Genomic DNA, 14402 nt, shown 5'->3' on the forward strand with positions numbered 1-14402 from the left:
CCAGTTTGAGCTACAGTTTGTGTACATTATTTGATTTCTGTGGGGGATATGAACGACAGCGCTCTTAAAGATCCAAGACAAATGTGTCTGTGGAGACTAATAAATGAATAAATCCTGCAATGTCTTTATCAAACTAATACATAAAGTCCTGTAAAACTGGCTTAATGCAGCATTGGTTTCATAGTGTGTCTACCTACAGAGCTCTCTGCCACACCGTCAGCATCAGCAGGTCAGATCAACCCTAACAATACAGTTCATTGACTGAACCAGTGAGTCATAGTCACTCAGCTCATTTCTATAGAGTGTGACCTAGTTACATTTTTTATGTGTCATGTTGTATTGAGTGACTTATTTTCTTAAATAGAAGGCTCGCTCTGACTTTATAATACTGTAGGACCAACGGGATGTTTTATTTTCTCTTTTGTAAGGAAGCTAGGTGCTGTGTGGAGCTACCTACTGTCAGGGAACCTCCTTGTCATTAAGACACAGATGCATGAAAGAGGTTATTGTGAACCTAATTTGTCAAAGTCCAACTAGTTAAAACTCAACGGTGTCTCCAGTCGCTCAGTTACTTTTTATCTAATAAAGCTAAGAATTGCTTACATTTTTATTATTTAATGCAGGAATAGTAAATAAAGACATCACTTGAAACGTACAAGTAATGTATCAAAATATGAATGTGGGGTAAATCTTAACTGTATTGCGCCGTTGAATTGCACAGTCATGAAGCTATAGTAAGTCAAATGGCTTCTGACAGACCATCATGAAACTATTTCCTCGGTCAGATCTTTCCTCCCCCTCTCTCTCTCTCTCTCTCTCTCTCTCTCTCTCTCTCTCTCTCTCTCTCTCTCTCTCTCTCTCTCTCTCTCTCTCTCTCTCTCTCTCTCTCTCGTCTGACTTGGATTCATCTTTCCTGCTGCTCATCCTTCAAAGTTGTTCTCTCTCCTGCATCACCTTGTATTCATTTAATCTGTTGATTTCCTCTCGCTATCACTCTTTGTCAAATGACATTTTGCATTTAGAAGTCCATCTTTTACTATTTTAACATATTAGACTTATCTAATCTTCTCTCTCTCTCTCTCTCTCTCTCTCTCTCTCTCTCTCTCTCTCTCTCTCTCTCTCGTCTGACTTGGATTCATCTTTCCTGCTGCTCATCCTTCAAAGTTGTTCTCTCTCCTGCATCACCTTGTATTCATTTAATCTGTTGATTTCCTCTCGCTATCACTCTTTGTCAAATGACATTTTGCATTTAGAAGTCCATCTTTTACTATTTTAACATATTAGACTTATCTAATCTTCTCTCTCTCTCTCTCTCTCTCTCTCTCTCTCTCTCTCTCTCTCTCTCTCTCTCTCGTCTGACTTGGATTCATCTTTCCTGCTGCTCATCCTTCAAAGTTGTTCTCTCTCCTGCATCACCTTGTATTCATTTAATCTGTTGATTTCCTCTCGCTATCACTCTTTGTCAAATGACATTTTGCATTTAGAAGTCCATCTTTTACTATTTTAACATATTAGACTTATCTAATCTTCTCTCTCTCTCTCTCTCTCTCTCTCTCTCTCTCTCTCTCTCTCTCTCTCTCTCTCTCTCTCTCTCTCTCTCTCTCTCTCTCTCTCTCTCTTCTGTCTCACTGTCTCTCTCAGATCTATAGCTAATGTTTGACCAAGCTGTTCCACACTGTATTATTCAGCGCTGTGTGTGAGCTGCCGTCATCAGACATGTATGCCTGACATGATGCATTGGCTCTGTTTAATTATAGAGATGCTGAATAAATATTTACAGATGGCCAATCCGTCTTCTCCTGGCCAGCCCCACAAGTGTGATTTATGAACAGTCAGTTGATGCAAAATAAATGTCTGTCGTTGTTTCTTTATGGAAGTTGGATCTTATGCACTGTATATAACAACCAGCTATATGGTGTTTAAAGTTTCAGACACTGCTGCGTTCATTTAATTGGCTGCTACTGTGAATCTAGATGGGGTTAGTGTTATGGACTTTGTTTTGGGTTTAAACAGGTTCTTGAGACTTTATTAGCCTGTAAAAGTATACCATGGTATTAGCGGTAAAGAGTAAATAGACTATATTAAAGTTGCATAACTTTGGCCTAAATGAACCCTACTTGACTTAATGTGGATTCTATTTTACCTTCCCCAAAATGAACTGACTACAACCATAGAGCAGCTGGGGTCATGAATGTATATCAGATGATACTACAGAACGGATACGAACGAATGAATGTGTTAGATAGATAGATAGATAGATAGATAGATAGATAGATAGATAGATAGATAGATAGATAGATAGATAGATAGATAGATAGATAGATAGATAGATAGATAGATACTTTAGATAGATACTTTAGATAGATAGATACTTTATTATAATTACTAACTATGATCTCCAAAGGGTAACTTTATCTTCGACATGCAATTCAATTGGAAAATCAAATTCAAAAATGTATTTAATACTGATAGACATTTGGCAATTATAGATGATCCATTAACATCAGCTGAAGAAAGCAATTAATTTCTTTCAAAATGCATAAAGTAAACTTGACCTAATTCGAGCCAGAAGGAATTAGAGCCTGAAGTCAAATCCAACATTGAGTTTATCAGGTTTTAGCAACCTCAGTATCCAAACCAGTCTATTACCGGCGTGGGCAGCCGTTTAGAAACAGAGGAGCAGCAAGGTTGAACTACTGATATGCAAATACTACACTTTATATACAGTATGCTTGGGGAACTTTCATATGATGAAAAAGTTCTAGCTAAACAAATGTTTCACTCAATGACTTCTCAGAAGCAGGTGTGAGAATATATAATCTAAAGATAATGCTCAAGCAGCTTGGAAAGACCCTATTTGCATAGTAATCAGAAATGAAAAAAACTCAATCCACATCAGATTATGTTTCACACAGTATATAGAATAGTTAATAAACTAACAGCTCAATTTCAAACAGACCATATTATCACCAAAAAACGTTGTAATATCTTTTCAAACTGTAGGCCAAAGTTAAGTGTCAAAGTATTTATTTAAGCATGAAAACTGAAGTCTCATAAATTTTCAAAAATCCATCCTGATCTATTCGAGCTTTCAGCTTCATGAGTGACATTTATGTGAGCTCTGAGGTGGAGGGAGTTGTATATCGCTGTGTTGTGCATGACTTCTACCTTAGCCGCTGGGAAAGTAGTACAGTAAAAACACATCAAGCATTTCACAGAAGGGCTGCAACGTTTCTGAATGCTCTCCTTTTTATGGCACACAACAGAGTGGCTTCGTGTGTGCACGTGCACATAAAGTATGTGTGAGATGGTCCACTTGCAAGAGTAACTGTGTGTGCTGTTGTGTGTGTGCTGGTGTACTTGCCTGCCTGCTGGTGCTCCACAGCCATCTGGTATCTGGTCAGTCTAGTGAGCCTCTGGAGGGCACCTGGCCAGCAGCTTGCTCACCTGGCTCTGCTTGCCCCTGCCAACCACCACACCTGGCCTGGCCAGCACACGGGAAAAGGGAACAGATTGCAGAGTGCAGCCAAAAGCACTTCTACATTGCAGCAGGAAATTATGCGGCGATACAGGATATGGATGCTACTTGCACTGTTATTGATGCAGAGACGTGTGTTTTTAAGGCACTACGTTGGACATTATTGCACAAAATGCTGATTTCCCCAGGCAGATCAGTGCTTTTGGAAAAAGTGCTTTCTCACATAATTTGTAGATAAACTAGACACTCTCGTATAAGATTCCATAATGAGAAATGTTGACTGCATGTGTCCCAGCAGTGTGTGCCAGTCTGTGCCAACCCATCCATTTAGCATATGATGGCTCTTCCTTCCTGCAGGTTGTCCTCTGCTATCAATTACACTCACCTCTCCCTGCAAGAAAGATGCACTTTGTCCCCTGTCACGCACGCACACACACACACTCACACAAACGGGCACACACACTGCGGACGCAGAGGGACAGACACCTGCAGAGGGTTTGTCACCTCTTCTGTTGGCATCTGTGACCGCACAGCATTGTGGGAGAGGCAGCCATCTGCTGTCGCCAAGGCTGCATTGGAAGGGGGCAAGCGGGCACAATGCATCATGCTGCTCTTTTCTGTTGGTCTGAGTTGTGTGAAGTGTTGAGCTGTTATGATTTTGTTGTTTCCGCTCCTACTCAGCTTAGACAATATAGCAACAGGAAAACGGTAAACTTAATTTAGCATTTACTAGGCTACAGATGCAGCTGCGCTACAATGTTCAAAGTAATTGTAGCTTCTCTTTAGGGCACCAACATCTTTTTTTTTTTACGAAATTCAAGATGTGCTAATTACACAAAGGCAACGTCCCATACAGAATCTGTTTGGTTCATGGAAACCACATGCAAAGGGTTGACTTCTGTCAAACTGAACTCTCTTCTAATTATCTTGGAAATGTTTACCCCCCTTCACAGGGAGACGGCGCATGAATGCTTGATTGACATGACAGTGGCTGCAAAGTTTCTTCAATTATCCCGGCAAGGTTACGATTGCTGCATCTTTATTCACAGCAGGTCCTTGTCATTCTCAACACAGAAATAATAAACTCTTTTCTCTGCTTACGCTGCTCTAACCTATGAATTTTAAGTCTGTTGGGATTGTGTCTAAAAAAAAAAAGCGGACAGGTAGTTGGAACCATTAAAATGATGAGTGGTATTTAAAATGTGTGGAGCGAGCAGAGGGCAGCTCTCAATTTGTTTTTGTCAGTCTGTCGGTTAGTCCACCACTTTGGTCCAGACTGAAATATCTCAACAACTATCGGATAAACTGTCATAATATTTTTTTCAGTCATTCACGTTCCCCAGAGGAGGAATCCTGCTGACTATTACTCTAGCACCACTGTGAACATGTCCCATCTTTGGTTATTTATTCAAACGTCTCCACAACTATTCAACAGATTGACATGAAATATGGGATGCACATTCATGTTCCCCTGGGGATTAATTGCAATGACGCCTTTACTTTTCATCTGGTGCCATTTTATTTGTTCAGTACTAAAAAGTATGATCTAACTATTCCAAAGCAATCCACATTTTGACTGGCCGCAGCTGTACTTTGTCTGATGTCTTAATTAGGAAATGCTAATACATGAAATTTAGAGAGTCAATATTATACCTGCTGAACTCAGCAGGTCATTGCAAACATGTTGTCTTGCTGATGTTAGCATTTAGCTTGACGCGACAAAGCCGGTAGCGTAGCTGTAAAGTCTTGTTTAACTGTATACAAAGAAAAGCTACAATATACATTCTCAAGTATGCATGACTGCAGAGTGCCTGTGTTCACATTCACTGTGGTAAGAAAAGTCATCCTTGTCATATCAAAAGCAAGTGTGCTGAAAATAGCAAACATATTGACTAGAGGCTGTGAAAATGAAACAAAAGCACCTTTCTTGTTTTTGGCATTGATTGTCACAACTTAAGAATACCCACAGCCTCTTACTGTTACAACAAATACGTGGTTGAAATGTGCACAACGTATCTTTCTAGTTTCAGTTTTATTCACTGGAGGCCACAGCTGCTTTGTGAATTGTTTGATGTTTGAGAAAAACATTTGCTTCACAAGAAATGAAGCATGAAGAAACATGGAACTTCAGAAGATACGGCCTTTATCTGGAGGAATGGCAACAAGAAAAAACAATGACAGCAGTGGAGTAGAATGAGTCAGATTGAGATAACACAGATATTAACCCACATGTTCCTGAAGGACGTTCACTCGGGCAGGACGTTCTATTGGCTGGTTGGTTGGGTTGAGGGTCTGCTCATCCAGCCGGCCTGCACATCGCAGACAGATGTTGGGCCAGCCAAGCCTGCAGCGCCACAGGCAATGTGTGTTCTAGAAAAACCCGGAGACCAGATGCTGCTACCTGGTGTCCCACCCGCCTGCTGCTCCGCTATACTGGGCATGCTCCAGTAGCCATCACTTGACCTCAAACTGGGTTTTGAGATTGTGTGCCGTCAATCAAATTGATGATAGAGTAGAGTGGAGCTGGAACTGAAAGACTTCGTAGGTTCGACTCAGCAGGTTCGCCGCTGTGTGTCTGACAGGCTGAATTCATATGCCAGGTTGTTTTGAATAATGAATTAAATAATAAAATGTAAAAAAAACTTGCATGCATGTGAGTCAGAAGATTTTCATTTTCTAACTGAGAAGTCAACTACAGCGTAAGGAGTATATTCACAACCTGAAAATAATCAAAATGAATATCTCACTTAAAGAATAATTTTGGGAAAATGAAAGCATTAAAACACACGGCAGCCTACTGAGTGAGCTATGAGAGGTGATATCAAACGATGCGATGCTTTCAGCCTGATTTCCCATTCAGTTTTGATCCCCTGATAAATAAACAGTCACTTTCTCCTGAAAAAACACAGATTCTTCATCCGTCTCCATGGTCTCTGTCATTACCAAACCCGTAGAAACTTTCATTGAGATTCAAAGACATTCAAGATTAAAGATGTATTTTTCCTTTGAAGTTCCAGCACTGTTTTTGTCTTATTTCTTCACCAAACGCAGCGTGCTGTTTTGGCAGTGTGGTCGGAGCTGACCCAGAACTGCCAGAGGTTGCTGGCCTGACGGCCGGGCTCTTGTCTCAAAACTCCCCTAATGAGGAAAGGCTCAGTAATGGCATCGCTTCTTTGTAACCTCAAAGGACAGACAGTTTACTCGCTTGTATTTCAACTGTTATTTATATATATATTATATATTGTGGTATGAAAAAGAATAATAAGAAGGGAGCTGGGTTATTAGACTGGCACATCTGGGTGGCTTTGTTTTGGAGCATCTTTTTGTAGTCCAGTGCGCTTCGGATCCCTCTGCGGTAGATTATTTTTCCCACCTTTTTATCAAAGATGCTCTTTTGTACAATTGTGTTGTTGAGTTTGATGAAAAGATGGTGCAGTTATTGTCTTGTACATCTGGTGTCTTTTTTGTCTATTTTTCTGTTGATGTGCATCAATGAGTGCAAGCAAACGTCCACCTTTTGTCACATTTGGCTGCACTTTTTTAGATTTAATAGTCACACATGAGCTCCGATGCCTGATCTGATGCTGAGACTTCAATTAAGCGTTCCAATTCCAATAACAGCTCATTGTTCTTGCTTTTATTAGCTTCTCTATCTCTTTGATTCATCAGGCATACCTCAGTTTGCTGTGCATCAGTGCATCTCTTTCCTTATCTGCAGGAGAGCAAGCAGAGAATCATAGTGCCCCCTAGTGCCAGCGGGCATTTGTAACACAATAGTATTGATTGTGCAGCCATCAGCCAGACAATAGCCTGGTACTCTGCCAGTGGCTCGATACCAAGATCTGTCATGGGCAGAGATGCACGACAATAGATTCTACTGATTGGAGTGGTGTGCACTCCTGGCTATGACACTGGCCTACCGCTCGCTATCGAATGGCTGTTTTTCTCCCTCTTTAGTCACTAGTCCCCTAATTCAACAATCAATGCTACTCATTTTAATAGCACCTCTGCTGTTGCCCTGAGGACGGAAGAGGAGAAATCAGGGGGAGCTGGTGAGCTGGTGTCAAATCATTTTTTCGGAGAAAAAGACCATCATACTTTGATGGATCTCTAAAAATTGCTAAACACGCTACAGGGCTGCAGTGGGAATGTCATGGTGAGCTGTGTTTGTTACTGAAACCAGTTGCACACACATTTTAGTACAGATTTACACACAGATACGCATGCAAAATATATGTTACGCCTTAACACGTAGTAGTTGTGATGTTGATAATACAGAGTAGAATCAAAGTCGAAGTCGTCAGTGCAGAGACGAGACTGTATATGACCTTCAGCAGCAAACACACATTTTCCTCATAACCATTACAATAAAAGCTTCCATCCAGCATCCAGCTGATTTTGCAGCATCCTATGTGTTGTTTTTAATTAACATATCACATGCCTTTCTAGCGCAAAGATGCAATTTGAGCTCAAGCAGCCAGAGGCTCCTCTGAAGACATCGTAAGTAAGTGGTCCAAATGACAAGACAGACTAAATACCCTCTAACAAATGATACAAGACGGCAGAAAGCGCTTTAACAAAGGAGGTATGTAATGAACCCAAGGTGTCTTCTCCCCAATACATCATCCTGAGTGAATTTGCCAACATCACTCTCTTTACCTCCAAGCATGGTAAATGAGAATTTATGCACCCACTACTTTGTCATTCTTTACTTTTTTCACCCCCATGAGGTAGCCATTCCATGCGAGACAGATATTTCCACCAAAGGCAATATCCCCTCGCAGTAATTATATCAGAGCGAGAGAATGGCTCATTAACATATGCTAGGCATGTCAGGAATTTACAAGCGCCTTTTGTAGATGCCTCTCGTCAGTGTGCTGCTCCCATCCTTATGGTGTCTCCTTTGAGGATGCAACCTCCTCATTTCCATAGACGTCAATCACGCTGTGCGTGGTTTTCTAGAAATAGTCTGTACAAAAACACAGTGCTCTCTGAATATGGCAATCATAAGGGACAGATCAGTGATATGGAAAAAGTGTGTCTGCACACAAGTGGGGGTGCGACTATGTGTTTTGTGAAGCGACAAGATGAAAACAAAGCGATGGGGGCAGAATTATCTTGATGATGTGGCGTCCATACAGAGTGGGGAGAGTGATTTGTATTTGATTTTTCTGCAGTGGGTTAAAGAGGCCTTTGTGTATGTGTGAATACATAAAGATTAATACCAGACACCAGACTGACCAACAGACAAGTCCCGAGGCCACCAAGCCGCCTCCACTGCTTTAGGACCCAACATCTGCTGCCTTCAAGAAGGCACGTAATGTAATGTTGGCCTTTCACTCATTAGTAAAGTTACAGCAGAATGGAGTGACCTATTTATCAGGCATGTTCATATACACCCCCTTGAAAACAATTTGAATTTGTGAGGTCATTATGTAAATCTAGTGAATATTTAGTGAAATTATATTTAATTTACTGTTTAATTTTCCCCAGAACAAAAAAAGTGTCTGTGTAGTCTTAGTCTGGGTAATTAAGTCTTTAAAAAGTTTGAATGTACATGTGTGAACATCCAGTTCTCTTCCAGTGCCGGAGGCAGGAGAGCAAAATTCGGGAGTGATGTAACCAGGCACAATTTCCCTGTGAAGTGCAAACCACACTAGAGTTAGACTTTTAGACTTAATTGGCAAAATGATGGCACCCAGTATGATTATTCAGGTAATATGTAATAGAAGAATGTGTAATGCAATTTTATTAAAATAAGAATATAACATTTGGAAAAATACACTTAAGTGTTTTCTTGTCAAGAGATAAACAAGAGAGGGGGTGACCTCTAAAGTTCACTAATAGACACATATCTTGTTGATCTAACTCTGTAAGAAAAGGAATATGGGTATTTTCCAAAGCTCCTTACTATTCCTATCTTGTTGATGTCAATGAGAACATTATTTCTGCTTTTGGGAGGAGCATTGACATTGCAAATACAGGTATCAGCATAGTCAGTTATGGAAATCCAAACCAAAGTCCATATAGTCTCTCGGGCAAGAGCATTACGTCACATGTCCAGTACGCCATCGAAGCTAAGACAAACTGTTGTGGCGCTGTTGAGCTCCATCACACTGACACTGACTTGGCCCAATGCCCTACATACTCTTATTGACAGTAAACTAACTATGCTGACTGGACATTGAATACAGGCTTTGCTGAAAACACAAATGCATTCACTTAAACAGATGCCAGCTTTGCTTTAGTTTTTCTGTGCTTTAAATGGATACTAGCTTTGAAATTGACTTCTTTCAAATGAATAAGCAAAGTGAAAAATGAACAAAAGAGATGGTTTTAAAAGAATATGGATTAATTGTCTGGCAAGGAAAAAGTGATGTAACAGTGGCGTAACAGTAGTTTGACAAAAAGCCTCCAAAGTGAGATGGAGACAGACAAAAAAAGTCATTTTGTTTTTGAATGAGTCTGGTCTTTTGCCCCAGAAAATGTCACTGTAATGACTGAAGTGCCAATGTCCATTTCCTTCTCCAACCACGCTCTCGCTATCTCTCTCTTTCTTTCCTCATTGTCATTGCCTTTTCCCTTTAAGTGCACTTTCGCCCACACCACTTGGAAATTGATTGAAACAAAATGTCACAATTATGCCCTGTAGCTCGCCGCTTCAATTATTCATCAATTAGGGGCTCGGTTTCTTTTTTTCTCTCCTCTGAGCTGATTTTTCATTCAGTTTGCTCGAGATGTATGGCTCCCCTGCTGTTAACCAGTCCAAAGTCATTAGTTTCTGGGTTTGCAATTAAACCTGATGCCTTATGCATGAGGCTCCGACTCAGTAGACATACGCAGCAGCGGCCGCAGCAGCCATTGAACGAGCTAGCAAGCTCTGGAGGCGTGGATGGGAAATTAATTTGCGAGAAAATGAAGTTCTCTCTCTCTCTCTCTCTCTCTCTCTCTCTCTCTCTCTCTCTCTCTCTCTCTCTCTCTCTCTCTCTCTCGCTCTCTCTCTCTCTCTCTCATCTTCTGGCAGGTTGGAACAGATGCCACTGGCTGGAGATGGAGATAGAGATGGGACAGCTATGGAGTCTCAGTACAGCTTGACACAGGAATAGGATCTCACTAGATTTACATAGACAAAATATGTGTCGGTGACATATGCTAAAAATCTTGATCCAGGTATTACTAGAATGTTGTTGGCAATGTGAACTTTACTGGTTTTAGACACTCACACCACTTAATTAGTTGCACCTATAACGAATGCAGTCTAATACATCAGTACTGCAATAAATAAACGATAGTTTATAGTTTTCAGTTTTGGTTCAAACCGTTTAAGAGTTGATTCAACTTTATGATCATCTTGGAGTATGTAGTTTATGGGACTGTAAAAACTGTATTGCACTACACAGAGAGGTGTTTCCATTAGTAAGCCTCCCCTCATTGATATAAATGAGGTGGAAAAAATAATACAAACATCTGTTGGTAAAACGCACTATTTCAATCCATTATCCAAACCACTTATCCTGTTTTAAGGTCGATCGCAGCTGCCATTGAGCGAAGAAGGCAGGGTTCACCCTGGACAGGTCGCCAGTCTATTGCAGGGCATAGAGACAGACCACCAGTTCCTTTCACATTCACACCTACGGGCAATTTAGAGTCCAGTTAACGTAAGCTGCATGTCGTTGGACTGTGGGAGGAAGCCAAAAAAACGCAGACAGAACCCACGCTGCCACAGGGAGAACATGCAAACTCCACACAGAAAGCCAGAACCCTGGCCCCTCTTGCTGTGAGGCAACACACTACCGTGCAATATATTAAAATTAAATGTATTTTGAATGGTTGAACAAATATGGTGAAAGTTGCCCGTTATATATTACATACTTGCACTGACCAGCCAACATGAGAAAACCTCGCTGAAGGAATTTACGTTCAAAGGTTTACTTTTAATCTAAGTAAGTAGTAGTAAACACAGTTACTGTGTACATAATCCTGCTGTTGCAGTGTTCATTTTATCAATGGGGTTGTATGAAAGCTGTGGTTGCCACACAGCAAAGATATATTCTACCTGCTGTCAATTGAAGCCTATATGAAGCATTATAGCAGGATCCGACCAGATAGACAGTTTTTAATGTTCATAGGATGCCACCTAGTGACTGCAGGGTCAAATGGCATATATGAGACAAAAACAAATAAAAACCTCATACTGGAAATCATATCACCATATTAGCATACAATGCCCATCTAACTGCTGTCAAGTTTTTTGTTAAATACATGTATTAACAGATTTAATTTAAAAAAAAGAGAGAGAGATAGGATATAGTGATTGAGAGAGTATCTTTTTAATGAACTTGTATTTATCTTGAAGCAACAGCATAATAGGAGTCTCCAGCCATATTAAAGCACTTAAATGAACAAAAAAGAACACGCACTGGAATAGTTTGCAAACTTTTCATTTTCATGTCCTGTAACACACATAAAAAATGACAATGCACATTTAATTAAGCGAGCCACTATATTCTTCCTATATCAAGGAGCCAAAAAATCATATGTTTCTAAAAAATAATTTCACACAATCCCATTATAATGTAATGATCGTGGGGCAAAAACATTCAACCAACCTTCTTCAGGCTGATAAAATGCACACACTCCAGCCAGGTGAAGAGGAAGGGCTTCAGGCAGAGCACACAACAGCTGAAATTGGCCAACAAGGCGGTCAGGGTCGGGTAGTGGGGAAGCATCCTGTGGACCAGAGAGAATCGCTTCCTGTCCTCCTGCAAGACAAACCTGGCAGCCTGTTCCTAGGACACAGAGGTAAAGCAATTACAACAATGCAATGTCACTGAATAAGCACAAATACATTTGTGAGGTAATTGTTTGTACTTCTGTGACACTTTACCTTTAACGTAAGCACTTCCACATCCTGCTCTGATGACATCGGCTCACAGCGCACAAACATGTTGCCTTCATAGTAGAGCTCCTTCAGGGGCAGCAGGTGAAACTATACAGAGTAATTGTCCCGTGTTATACAAGGAAGTTGAAATTCCGTATTTTTTTTCTTTCAGAAAAGAAGCATTATGCTGCTGAGTGAGCTACTACCATATATACTGTACCTCAGCAGGGAACATGGATAACTTGTTTCCAGCCACGTCCAGGATTTGGAGTTTTGACAATGCCCCAATTCCCTTGAAAGGTAAGCATTTTGGTTATATAAGTGACCCATTGTACCATAAAAAAAGTAAAAGTCACACCAGTGAATACCCACCTCTGGTAGGCTGCTCAGTTTGTTTCTGGCTACATGCAACTTGGTTAGCTCTTTACACTGGTACAGCTGCTGAGGTAGCCAGCGCAAGTTATTGTAAGTCAGGTTGAGCTCAGTCAAGTTGGTGAGATGGCCCAACTCAACGGGGACCTCCTCCAGCTTATTGCCCAGCACACTCAGATGTCGAAGCAGACTCAAACTAGTAATATAGACAGGGTTGCATTTGTGTTTAACACAGAAATACATCATTCTTAAGCCCTTTGTGGCCTTCATTTGGTCATTTCTTGGTATAGAGATTAAAACAAGTTTATAAATCAATAATTGATTTAATGTAACTTAACATGTCATCATTATTACATTTCAAATGTAATGGAGTCATGTTAATAAATTACAAAATAAATGTAAATGTAATCAGTTATTGTTACTGGGGAAAAAATATGTAATTAAATCAGTTTGAAATGTTAGCAATTGGAAGGAGTTATATATCTATACATACATACATACATACATAAATACATACATACATACATACATACATACATACATACATACATACATACATACATACATACATACATACATAAATACATACATACATACATACATACATACATACATACATACATACATTCATACATACATCTATACATATATTGAAAAACTACTGTTTATGTAGTGCTGTGAGGCATACAGTGACATAAACAAAAGTATTTTGTCATCGTCTAACATATTACATTAATATCGGCTAATCTCCACAACATTGCATCAAAACGTCAATTATGAAAGTGGTGGCATTATTGCATGTGAATACCATAAATGTGGCCTACCTTTTAATCTCTGGTGGAAGTCTTTGAATCTGATTGTGGTTTAGATTTAGCACAACAAGGTTTGGTAAACTATCTGTAATATATACATATGCCAATATAAGCTTTGTTCTTTTAAACAACTCGTGCCTGGTGCTCATCATTCAGAGAACCCACCTATCACGTCCGGCGGCACGGCTTTGATTTGGTTGCTGAACAGATACAGTTTCTTCAGTGACTCCAGATGGCCCAACACAGCAGGAACCTCCTTCAAGGCATTATTTCCTAAATTCAGCTCAGCTAGCTTGAAGGCATTGCAAAACGAGAAGTATTTAATCACAAATCTGCGTGGTGTGTAAAACATTTAGAGAGTTTTCTTGGAACATTTCCATCAGGCAAACGCAGACTCACGCATCGCAGCGCGCGCAGCTCCGCGGGCAGCCTGTCGATGGAGTTGTTGTTCAACAGGAGAACTGACAGGTTTGCTATTCCGGAAATGCCCGCGGGAACCACCTTTAGTTTCTTGGACGTCAAATTTAAAGAAGTTGATCTGCCATATGAAACTGGTATCATTGACTCCGTCATGTTGTTCACGTTTCTATAGCGACAAGACTCTTTTTGACACGTTGATGAAGGTACTGTGAGGAAGCAGCGGCACCTAGTGGTGACAGCTGAGCATAGCAGGATGGTCACACGCGCTTCAGCTTGTTGATGACACAAATGTACGATTACCACTGCACTGCATTTTCCCAGTACAAAATACAAGCATTGAAAAGCTAGTCTTAACTACTGTATTTACTGTTGAATTATTATTTGAGAGTTTGGTATTTATATCTTTTTTTCTTCTTCTATTTTTGCTGTTTTTAAGAAT

The 14402-nt window shown here is 40.3% G+C and overlaps 1 protein-coding gene across 2 annotated transcripts; it reads right to left on the reverse strand.

Moving 5' to 3' along the window:
- Positions 1-11804: 11804 nt before the first annotated feature.
- Positions 11805-14120, reverse strand: lrrc69 (leucine rich repeat containing 69). 2 transcript variants are annotated; one of them, XM_068576117.1, is made up of 8 exons: positions 13943-14120; positions 13709-13835; positions 13556-13628; positions 12732-12927; positions 12580-12651; positions 12366-12467; positions 12088-12261; positions 11805-11931 (listed from the first exon to the last, which is right to left on the reverse strand). In XM_068576117.1, exons 1-8 carry the CDS (start codon positions 14114-14116, stop codon positions 11824-11826), a joined length of 1026 nt encoding a protein of 341 aa, XP_068432218.1. In that variant the 5' UTR covers positions 14117-14120; the 3' UTR covers positions 11805-11823. The 2 variants fall into 2 exon arrangements, with proteins under 2 accessions (XP_068432218.1, XP_068432217.1); XM_068576116.1 differs by having other exon boundaries at positions 12088-12267.
- Positions 14121-14402: the final 282 nt, after the last annotated feature.

This window comes from Clinocottus analis, unplaced genomic scaffold, assembly GCF_023055335.1.
Source record: "Clinocottus analis isolate CAN_PGR_092001 unplaced genomic scaffold, fCliAna1.0.p SCAF_14, whole genome shotgun sequence".
Taxonomy (NCBI): domain Eukaryota; kingdom Metazoa; phylum Chordata; class Actinopteri; order Perciformes; family Cottidae; genus Clinocottus; species Clinocottus analis.